At 39.0% G+C, this 12,015-nt stretch overlaps 1 protein-coding gene across 1 annotated transcript; it reads right to left on the bottom strand.

Annotated features, from left to right (window-relative positions):
* Positions 1 to 8,039: 8,039 nt before the first annotated feature.
* Positions 8,040 to 11,023, bottom strand: SEC61G (SEC61 translocon subunit gamma; the record flags this gene model as incomplete). The annotated part of the gene is made up of 3 exons (XM_082632866.1): positions 10,920 to 11,023; positions 9,445 to 9,543; positions 8,040 to 8,146 (listed from the first exon to the last, which is right to left on the bottom strand). Exons 2-3 carry the CDS (start codon positions 9,536 to 9,538, stop codon positions 8,040 to 8,042), a joined length of 201 nt encoding a protein of 66 aa, XP_082488992.1. The 5' UTR covers positions 9,539 to 9,543; positions 10,920 to 11,023.
* Positions 11,024 to 12,015: the final 992 nt, after the last annotated feature.

Here is a 12,015-nt window from a genome sequence, read left to right as displayed (position 1 = left end):
TCCAGAACTGCTACTGTCCCAAGTGTGCAAGACACACACACACACACACACACACACGTAGGTTTATGTGTATTCTGATTCCAGAAAATACACACACACACACACACACACACACACGTAGGTCTATGTGTATTCTGACTCCAGAAAACTAATACACACACACACATTAGTTTTCGGATACTAGCTTACTGGCACCAAAAAAGTTGAGAATTTGCTTAGTGTACTCTACTAAGCAAGTGTTTTAAGTTATCATGTTCTGCGTTGTACTTAAAAACCAGCAATGGGCACTTCAGTCTGACTCAACATAACAGAGTGGTGAATACGTGCAAACACTGCCCTAGGCTCTTGGGATACAACAGCAAATAAGACAGACAAAAATGTCTGCCTTTCCCTGCACTTGTATTCTAGTGGGGCGGACAATAAAGAAGTAAAATATCGCTTTGAAATGTATACAAATACCAAATCACTATGTTGTGTAACAGGAACTAATAGTGTTGTAGGTTATTAATACTTCAAAAACAAACTCATAGAAAAAGAGATCAGATTTGTGGTTACCAGGGGCAAGGGGGAGAGGTAAAAAAAAGCAGTCAAAAGTTACCTACTTCCAGTTATACTACTAGGGATGTAATGTACAACATGGTTAATATAATTAACACTACTGTACATTATGTATAAAAATTGCTGAGTTCTCACTACAAACTAAAAAATTCTATTTCTTTAAGTTTGTATCGATATGAGATGTTGAATGTTCACCAAAACTATTGTGATAATCATTTCATGATGTACGTAAGTCAAATCACTGTGCTGTACACCTTACACTTACCCAGTGCTGTATGTCAATGATATCTCAATAAAACTGGAAGAAAGAAAAAGAAATATCCAGGTGGTGGTGGCAGTGGGAAGGGTGGAGGGCTAAGTAGTAAATTGCAGATATATTTTGAAGAATACAATCCCTACATTACTTACTACACAGGGTTATTGAGAGGATCAAGTGAGAAGGAACATTAGTTTGAAAACAATAAAATCTTACATAAATTTCATTAAACCGATAAAGTATATGTTCCAATCTCTACTACTGAGTCAACATTCGTGATACTGTTCACTTAGAAATTCATTAAGTATTCGGTGGGAAGAGAATGCAAATCCATTTTGATTAAACTGTAGTTAGTGAAGTGTCTGATGTTCTATTTTAATGAACTTTATACTAAATCACAGAATCAAGCTATCTTAGGAGACTTTTCTAGGTGTCATCTAAAAAGCCTACAGAAAAGCTACAAGCAAGGCTGATTTAAAAAAACAGCAAGCTCTATTAGGACCTCAAGATCATGAGATAGGCATATACATTACTGTAATAGTGGTTAGGGAGTGAGAGATGCTACAGGTAGAATAAGCCTTACAAAACTGCATCCACAGAATCTAGAAAATCTGCCACAGACTTCTTCTAGAGCACAACACTATGACATGCGTAACTTGCAGTAGGTCGCAGCTCCTCTTAAGCAGGAGCTTTCCAATGTGAGGTGCACCCTTTAAACACAAAACACCATGGTGCCTCCCGCACTCAGGTGAAACTAAGTACCCTTCCTTCCAGGCAGACAAATGGGAGACAGATGCCCCAAAAGGGACAGAGTCTGGAGCAAAGCACTGCTTTCCAGCAGTAACAAAGACACTGAAATAGAAACAGGGCTTTACTTCCTACCCTCTCCTATCAAGACTCTGCCATCCTGTCTGGACCGTTAGCTGCCTCCCTCTTTGACGTGTCTTTCTCTTAACAGCAGGTTTTAGTCTAGGTGGCCAAGCACTTGGTTGTAAGGTGTAGGGTTTCATGGAAATGCCAGAACTGCCACAAGGGCATTAGTATGTTTTGCTGCAGGTATTAAGACACCAGAAAATTATCAAGAGCTTTAAAACCTTGCCACTGAAAGTGTGTTCTGTGTACCAGAAGCATCAGAAGGGATACAGAAATGCAGACTCTCAGGCCCACCCAGACCTGCTCACTCAACACTCTTCAGGTTGGGAAGAAACTCCCTCAGGTGATTCTTAAACTTGCTGAAGTTTAAGAAGTACTGTTTTACAAAACAAATGCACTAGCATATCTTAGATATACTAGAGGTATGGTTAGTAAGAAAAATCTAGTTATTTATTCTTTCCTATTTAAGAATTCAATTGTTGAGTGTGAAGGTTATTCTGATCACCACAATCCTTGGTCAGCCCTCACTTCACATTTATAAATACAAAATATTTATGTAATGCCTTACCTACCCATGTGTCAAGAACCAGTAAGTCAGAAAAATAGAAAATGAGCTGCACAAATGTAGGCTACAGAGATTCATAATTATCTTACATCAAGTCAATATTTATGTTCAGATCATTTTATCCTACAAGAAAATACACACATTTGCCAGAAGCAAGTCTGACATTTTAGCAAGTCTACATTTTAGATTTCTACCATAAGTACTCAATACATGTGTATATATGTAAATGTGTATATATGTGTATAGGCACACTATATATGCGTACTTGTGTAAACATATAGACAAACACACATATGCACACATGCACGTAAACACACACACTTCTGGCCTTTAAGGAGCTACATAACTACCAAACGTAGCTATATGGTCTCCTTAAGAGCAGAGATGGCCAAGGCTTTATTTCCTTGAAGACATCAATTCATTCAAGACTGAAAACAGTTACCAGTATTTCAAAAATAGGCAGAAAATGTTACCATCACTATGAAAACAGACTTTGCTCTCTGAACCACAGGCTTTGCTCCTGAACCATGGATCCCAAAACTGAGGAATACTGCCCAGCAATGCCAGTTAGACACCTGTCTACCTTATTCATTAAGAATCAGAGGACACCTACCAAATGTGTGCTGCTAAACAAATTTTTTTTTAAATATTAGAACTTGAGAAATAAAGTTCAATAACTAAACACTGAATGAACAGATTAATAGTTTTATAAATAAAACTGAGAATAGACTGTCTCAATTTTATACCAGTATTTTTTTTTAAAGGGATAGAAGACAAGGCCCCTTTTCATCTCACATTTAATTATCAAAAAAATTCTTTAAAATATTTAGAACTCCAATGTTTATGACAGTATAACAAATTATAGTTTACCTGAAGAGGAGCTCTCACTTTAAAGTTTTTAACCATAATTTTCAGGAAGCTATTTCAAGTAGCACATACACTTGTATATAGGAGGTCTGACTACCTACTTACACTTTCAGTGCTTAGGGACAAAACTCCTACCCCAACTTCAAGCTCTCTCTCACTATCTCTACCATCCTTTACTTGCTGTTTCTTCCTCCATGATGGGAAAACACTGATCTGATAGAGGAGTACTCAGAAAGTGCAGTATTCCACTGTGCCCTTTAATTTCTCCTGTAAACCAAAATATAAAGGATTGAAGGAAGGGAAGAAGGGAAAAGAATCCATTATTTTTTACCACTAAAATTTGACAAATATCTGTAATGGAAAAAAGAGAAATCTGTCTATTTTGAAATTATTTTAATTTACAAATAGAAAACATCTTGGAAGAAAAAAATGAAAGAAAAACACAAAAGTATAGGCAAATTTTTACTCCATGAGTGTCTCAAATCCTCACTTGTTCACCAATCCCCAAGATGAAAAACACTTTTCTAAAAAGGTATTCAGCCACCACTGTAAAAGAAAAAAAGATGGTCAATTTTGTGTACATAAGATTTTAATAAGAAAAATTTGAAATGCAAATATGCTGTAATTTTACGGAACCAAAACCAGTTATTTGAGAACCACGCCTACGTTACTCCAAAACAGCACAAAAGGGAAGAAACTGAACTTTGAAATCTTGGAAATGAAAAGGTCCTTACAGAGGACGTGGCTGCTGGAACAGGCTTAATCTGTTAAACTTCAGAATCCTCATTTGGAAAACATGCTTAACAGTCTAGCATAACATCTTTCTCAACAAGACGAAAAATATGAATTACATAACAAGGCGGTTAGTTGAGAACTTTTTCAATTTGATGTACAATCAGCCATTCGAAAATCAAGAGTGCAGAGTAGTACACTGGTTCTCAACCACTATATCTTCCCATAATCACTCAAAAACCTGGATTAATAATGAAAATAAAAATCACCTTCTCTACAGAAGACCTTCCAAGTTTCAAAAGCATAAACATTAAAATTGTATACTGAGATATACATTTTAAAACTGTGATGTTAAAGAAAGAAAATAATTCCAGTACTAGATAAAAGTTATACTCCTAAAAGAAACACTGCTGCATCTATACTTTAACGTGAAGTGCTTTAAGTGCTCATATCATTAAACTGTATTGCTGCAACTAAAATACCCACAACTATAAAACTCCTTTAAATTATAACCCTGTGGATATTAATTTTGACTGCTGTAATTGTATAGAAGAAAAAATGTCATCATAAGGGAAAAAATGTGATAATTCAGCCTAGTGAAAGAGAAGTTTGTGCTTATACTTCACTTGCTACTGTCTCAAAATGATTTAAACAGTGATTTATGCTCTTTCAAGCAGGAAAAAAAGATTTCTTTTAGTTTTACAGCTGTCATGGCACATCATGAAAAGACTTCAAGTTTTCTGATAGCTTTTCTCACAAAATGTTTTATTTGGCCTTCATTTTAATGTAAAAACTATCTAGAGATATATTTTTTTAACTCTTTAAACACTGAAAACAACTGTGTTACTAGAAGAAAAGTTTTCTAAGCAACTAGCTTCCAAAAGGTCATAGTTCAACAATCTCTGACTAGCAAGGTTGGCAAAAGATATATTGTGCCTGCTGCAGAAATGAGAATTAAGAGAAAGCAGTTTTTTTTAATTTTCTTTTTTTTATTAGTTGGTCAGAGTTTGAAGGCAAGCCAAGGTTTCTAAGAGGAAAAAAAAAAGCAAAGAGCAAGCACAAAAGTAAAGACATATTGTTTTTCTTCTCTGACTTGCTATCTGTAAGTTTCCCTGTGCCCTTCATTCTGGCAAAAATTAAAATTCATCTCAGTCAAGGAACACACACAGCATAGCACCTGTATAGTCTAGTGAGGCCAAGGCAAAAGACCACTGATAACGTGCATTTTCCATGTAAAAGACAACTTCATTCAATGGATTTTTTATATTAAATAATGATAATTAATCCTTGGATCTAAGCACACTGATACCACATGCTGATTAATTATCCAGTGACAAATAAGTAACATTTACATTTTACTGGACCGAATCAACCTAACAGAAATAGCCTTGGCCGGTGAATAAATGGATCCTTTTTTCTCAACAATTCAAATTATTACTGAACGCTTGTTAACTCCCTTGACTTTTTTTTTTTTAACATCTTTATTGGAGTATAATTGCTTTACAATGGTGTGTTAGTTTCTGCTTTATAACGAAGTGAATCAGTTATACATATGTTCCCATATCTCTTCCCTCTTGCATCTCCCTCCCTCCAACCCTCCCTATCCCACCCCTCTAGGTGGTCACAAAGCACCAAGCTGATCTCCCTAAAATAGATAGCTAGTGGGAAGGGAGAAAGCAAATCTTTAACACTTGTTTCAAAGACCTGTTGGGAACAACTGGACTAATGAATCTCAATCCCGACAGTGCTAAGAGTGCACTGTCGTAAAAGGTACTTTAGGCCACAACTCAGATAATGAAATAAAAGATGTTTGAACACAAAACTAGGATAAATAACAATGTTGAACAGATTAAAAATGCAAAAGTCTTCCATAAGGGAATCTAGCAAAAAGGAATTGAACAAGGGGTAATGTTCCATTCTTAGGCTAAAAACAAACCACACCAATTATGTAAACCCAGGATAAAGGAAATTTATTGTAGCCGTTATCTGTGAGAAACTGAAGATTTTAGCCTTTAGCAAGAAAATATACACAGTAAGCACTGGATTCTAAACACTGGATTTTAAGAGGGCTTAATGAAATGCAAACTGGAACCTGAAGTGAGGCGCCTGACTCAGGATGAGTAGTGGTCTGAAACTGAGCTGGAATGAGAGATGGCCTATACAATAGTTAAGAACACAGGCTCCCGAGCCTGGGTTTCACATGCTGCTTTACCACTTATAGGCATGCGATGTACTTCCTTACTCTCCATGCCTCAGTTTCTTCATCTATAAAATGGAAATAATAATACTGCTACCTCACACAATTGTCATGAGGGCTAAAAGAGTCAGCTCACATTAAGCTGTGTGTCCTCTGCACACAGCAAGTGCTCAATAAATGTTAGTAATTATTATTACCATCATGATCCTTAGAAAAAGGTTAAGAACCTGACGTTGTTCACTTAAACACTCAAGTGTTTTCAATGTGTACAAGAATACACTGGACTAGATTTTGTAGTGTATACACACAAACTACAGAATATATATATATATATAGTTACGTATTAATATTACCTTATCAATTAATTAACATTCATAACAATTTAAAGAAATAACTGTCAGTTTTACCTGTCTGACAATGGACTGGGGAGCAGGAGAGCAGAAGCACTGAGCTTATGTCACAGACTCCACCCTACCTCCTCTGTTTACTGATTAGGTAGGGGCTGTAGCCCAGAGACACTGAGCTCGGGTTTCCTAATTCTACCTCAGGATTTGCTCTGTGATTCCACTATTCCAGAAATGGCATTCCTCACTAGGAATATAATAGAGATTTCTGAACTGATGGAGGAGGTTTGAGAGACTTGGTCCTTTCCAGGTCTAACTTTCTGTGATCCTAAAATACCCCTTTGTGGCATGTCTGCATAATAGCTATGAAAACCAACTTAAGAAAGCCACCTGGGCTTCCCTGGTGGCGCAGTGGTTGAGAGTCCGCCTGCCGATGCAGGGGACACGGGTTCGTGCCCCGATCCCGGAAGATCCCACATGCCGCGGAGCGGCTGGGCCCGCGAGCCATGGCCGCGGAGCCTGTGTGTCCGGAGCCTGTGCTCCGCAATGGGAGAGGCCACAGCAGTGAGAGGCCCGCGTACAGCAAAAAAAAAACAAAAAGAAAGCCACCTGACAATACTCATCCAGTCTCGTCATTTAAAAGACAACTTCCACCAGCATCCATAATAAAATATCTTGTACTTAAAGAGACTTACAGTTTACAAAGCATCCCCACCCCATAAAATAAGCCTAAAAGGCTTCTCTCATGATTATCTCACTGGCAGGTAAGGCTCAGAGATTAGGTGAATACAAAATCACAGAGCAAATAAGTACTGCAACCCATACTAACTCTTTACACCAAACAAAATGGCCTAAAACTGACTGCTCTACTTGCACACTGCCATAAGGTGTTGCCAACAGCTTGTAATGAATCTTGTAATGAATCTAAAAAGCAAAAGCACTGAGAATAGAATAAAGTAATCCCAGTGTTCCTCTGTCTTTTCTCCTCCTCTCTAATATACCTAAAAGTATATTAGTATCAATGGCTCATTACAATAACCACAACTTCCATTTAGGTTCTTACCCAAATTGTTTTTTAGGGTTTTACATGACCTAAGTCATTAATCTTTCCATAGCCCTAGTTAAGAATTATTATCCTTACTGAATAAACTGGGCACAGAGGAGCTAAGCAAGTTGTCCAAGGTCATGACAACTATTAAGTAACAAGAAAGAGAACCTAAACCTAAGCAACCTGGTCCAGAGTTCGAACTCTATCGCTGTAGTGATTTTCAGATGGGGAGCATTTTCTCTGCACCTTAAAAATCTTGTGGACAAGTTAATATATTGCAGAAAGAGGACTTGGATTTGAATATTGGTCCTGTCACTGAATACCTATTTTGTCTCATACTGAGTGCCTTTAACTCACTTGCTTGATCCTTTAAAATTTTACTTATTAAAAAATTAGTGCCTATTTCACTGAGTAGCTATAAAAATTATATAAGATTTAAAGTCACTTTGAATTATCTGGTACTCAGTAAACAGTAGTAGACTGTACCAACATTAAAAAGTCAAGAAACAGATCTGTGTATTAACGAAATAGCAGGCTGTTAACTCAAATGGTTTGCATTTTCATTCTATCCTAGATATTGTCTATTTCATAAAGTTTACTTACACAATGATGTTATTAATAGGAATATGGATCAATTTCACAAAAAAGCCAATGAATCCCATTATAGCAAATCCTATTGCAGTTGCCATGGCAATCTTCTGGAATTCTGGATTTAAAAACACAAAATTTACATTATTTTTTGCATCGTCACTGCAAGTATAGGGGAAAAAAAATTAGCACTGACATAAACTTACTGATGTACATTTCTCCTGAAAATAAGTACATAATTTTAAATAAAACACGACAGTATTAATAGTAAATAAGGTATTTGACAGATTTTTTAACTTTCATATTTTATTAATATTTAATGATATATAAAAATAAACTGCATGTTCAGCCTAGTGATTCCATCAACGAACAGTGACATATTTATCCTCCTAGCAAATGACCAGAATACCAAAAAGAAATGAAACATGGACAGAATACACAGTATCTGTCTTAAAAACTTTGTAACATTGCTAGAAGTATTAATTATAAAAGCACAGAACATAACTTTTTATAAACAATAGGTCAACTGTCTTTGATATTATAATGAAGCCAAAAATAAGGCTTGAAAAACCGAAACGGGTTGAGCACAATTTTATGTAAAGGTCCCAGACCCTGGTGATATTTCCATTTAATGTTATTTCCTCAGGGAAGCTCTCCCTGACCTCCTGACTTGGTTAGTCCTCCTATTACGTGCTGTCAAACATTCCTCTATTTACCTTCCATAATACTTACCATAGCAGTAATTAAAAATTGTAATTGTCATTATTTATGACTATCTTCTCTCAAAGAATCTAAGGTCCATAAAAGGACTGCTCCCTATTGTATATTTTTACATATTATGCTATATATGTAATATAATGCATCATATTATAGTCTCTATTATATTCCCAGTTCCCAACTCAGGCAGCAGTCAATAAATGAATAGAAGCCGACAAATTGTGGTACACCTTTTAACACACGAATTGTGATAAATAAGAAATTAAACTTCCTAGGTTGGCACCAACTATGCTGTTGATTTCACATTAAGGCCTTTTTTGCTTGGGGGAGGCTTGGGGAGGGAGTGGCACTGCAGGAAAAGCTCCAAAAGATTTTCCAGAGTAGAAATGTGAAAGATACTAAAAACTCTAAAGTCATTAAATACGACTAAGACAAAAGCAACATGGAAAATAAGGCTGTAACAAATAACCTTATACAATGTGAAAATACATATAAGAGGAAAATGTATAAGGTGTGTAAAAACTATATAAAATTTAGGAAAAAATGACAATGTTAAAAAGCAATAAAGCAAAGTAAATCAATAAAAATGTTGATGAAAGAATTGCAACAATTATTAAACAGGAAAACATTAATGAAATAAAGGGCTTAGAGAATGCAAAGATTTAATTTTTTTCCTCTCATTCCAAAGCTATTTATTACCTTTTCTATCCGGTTTGGTGCATCTTTTAACCAGCCGAATTGAGTCCTTCACAAACTGCCGACTTGGCTCAACGAACTGCATTACCTGATCCATGATGCCTGTTTAAAAAACAAAAAAGGAAAAAAGATACTCACTGATGTTATTTAATATAGAGCAAGGACTTGTTGAGTTATATCAAAATGTAAATGAGACCAGCCTGATATGGGTGGGTTGATGTCATCTCACAAAAAAAAAAAAAAAACAGACTCCAAGAGTAAATTGACATTATTTTTTGCAATCTCCAGCCAATCATCAAAACAAAGGCAATAAGAAAACCGCAGGTTTTGCCCGTGTTCTTATCACTGACAAAGGACGCAAGCTCTTAATATAAAAGGGCTCTCACTACGAAAAGGCTAATAAGCACTTGACAACAGATCCGCTCCTCACCCACCCTGCAGACCTCCCGTTGCTCCTGCTGAGGAATCAACAGGGTTGGGACCCAAAAAATACTTGCTATATTTATTTTAAACTCCCCAGACCCCAGTGTCTCGTGCAGTGAATGCCAACTGTGATGCTTCAAGGGCCTAGAGTAGAGGTAAATGTGGACTTCCATCTGACTGTTCCAAACCATGGCCACACAACATTTTAAAAAAAGAGTTTCTCTGCATGGGGCAGATCATCTGTACAATTTTCAAAACCACAAAAACTGGCTAAACCAAGACCCAGACTCTCAGAGGCTGTCGGCTGAAGTCTGAATCTTTAGGTCTGGACACACCTTTTAAGGAAAAGGGCTTTTGTTGAGTTTAACGCCACCCGCAAGAGTTGGTGGTTCAAATCCCTTTCTATAAAATGCAGCCTCTCTAAGCCCCGGGTTCCTCACCCAGGAACACTGAAAGGACATCCGGAATTCTATAAACGTCCCGGGCCAGGTGTGCTGGGCCCCTGCAACACACAGGAAGTAACGCCTGTTTCCTTAGTCTTGCACTTAACTCTGTTCTGCAAATCCACTGAGCCTAAACTTTACAGATGTCGTGATAAATGCGAAGGGTCCTTTCAGGGGAAAAAAAAAAAAAAACGTGCAACACCCGAAACACTGCACTGAACGTCAGGGGAGGGGATCCAATAACCCACTATGGCCTCCTGATCCAGACTCTAGATCAACCCTTTCACCCTCACAGCACAAGAAGGAGCTCCCCGAGACACGCTCCACACACACGGCCCCAAAGCCAACCCCGAAGGGACCCTCCTTGACCACAGCACCGAGACGGCGGAAGCGTTCCCAGCAAGGTGGCCGAGCCCGCGCGGCCGCAAAGCCGGCCCCGAAGGACCGAGGCCCTGGAAGCCCTTCTCCCTCGGGCACGCGGGCCGCGGCCCCAGGTCCGCTTCCCCCGACGCCGTGCGGGCAGGCGGCGGACGGCCGGAGGGCTCGTCCACGTCTGCCGCCTCCGCGAGTGACCAAATGGTAGCCCGGAGCCCCCGCCAGACGTAGCCTCACCTGTGCTCCGTCCGCTCGCCAAGGCCAAGACACGTAGCACAATGGCCGACACACAGGCGCCGACCGGAACCGGAAACCGAGCCCGCCTACTACCCGCCCACCTCTCCGTTCATTGGTCCTTCGGGAAGACGTCGGCGCGCAGGCGCAGTCCGACGTGCGTCTCGGCCCCGCTTCCGGAACGGGCTCGCGGATTGCGAGTCTACGGCGCCGGCCACGGCTTGGGCAACTCTGTGGAGAGCGTGGGGCGTGGCGTGGGCCCCGCCGCGCTCCTCACCCGAGCTCCCTGGCTGGGTCGACTCTGCCGGACCGGTCCGGACGACAGGCTCTGATAGGCTTCGTCTTGGGCGGTGACCTCTTGACTGCCCGTCCCTTTGTACGTATTTAATTGTAGTCGTCAACAATGAACCTTATAAGCAACATAGTGTTTTGTGACCGACTTCCCTCGAAACGGTCTCCCACCCGCAAAACCTGGCCTTCCTCTGTGTCCATCTTTGGAATTCCCCAGGAATTGAGGCCATGATCTGGGTTTGCCGTGGTGACATGGTACAGTGTATACGTGTTATCCGACTATGGGTTTTGCTGAGACTATTATGAACGCAGACATTTGGTGCTAAATGGTGAGCTTCTCAAGCTGTGATGTTATGTTTTTGGAATGAATCAGTCTGTCCTCGATTATTTATCAAGCACCTAAGGTGTGTAACGCTTTACTAGGTACTATGAATGAGCCAGATATGTCATACCCTCTTATTACGGTCTAGTAAGGGAATTTACAGGGTAGGGAAGGGAACAGACAAGAAAACAAAATAATTATACGTTAGTAAAAATACTATATGGCAAATAGAAAGTGTGTTGTGAAGAGAGGAAAAAAATAAAGGACGGTGGGATAAAGATAGCATTCCTTTGGATGATCACTGAAGGACTCTAAGGCCATGTCACCTGAGCTAAAGGCCTAGGGGTGAAGAATTATTTAAACACCCCAATCTGTCCAGAATTTTTAAATTCTTAAAACTAAGGCCAAGTACCCATGTGAACTTTACAATATGTATGGACCACCTGCAGTACAGTGTATGAAAACTGTTAAAAACATAAATTCCTG

The sequence above is a fragment of the Mesoplodon mirus genome, assembly GCF_964341445.2.
Source record: "Mesoplodon mirus genome assembly, chromosome: 9".
NCBI lineage: Eukaryota > Metazoa > Chordata > Mammalia > Artiodactyla > Ziphiidae > Mesoplodon > Mesoplodon mirus.
Note: the sequence above shows the minus strand (reverse complement) of the source record. Positions and strands in the feature narration are given on the sequence as shown.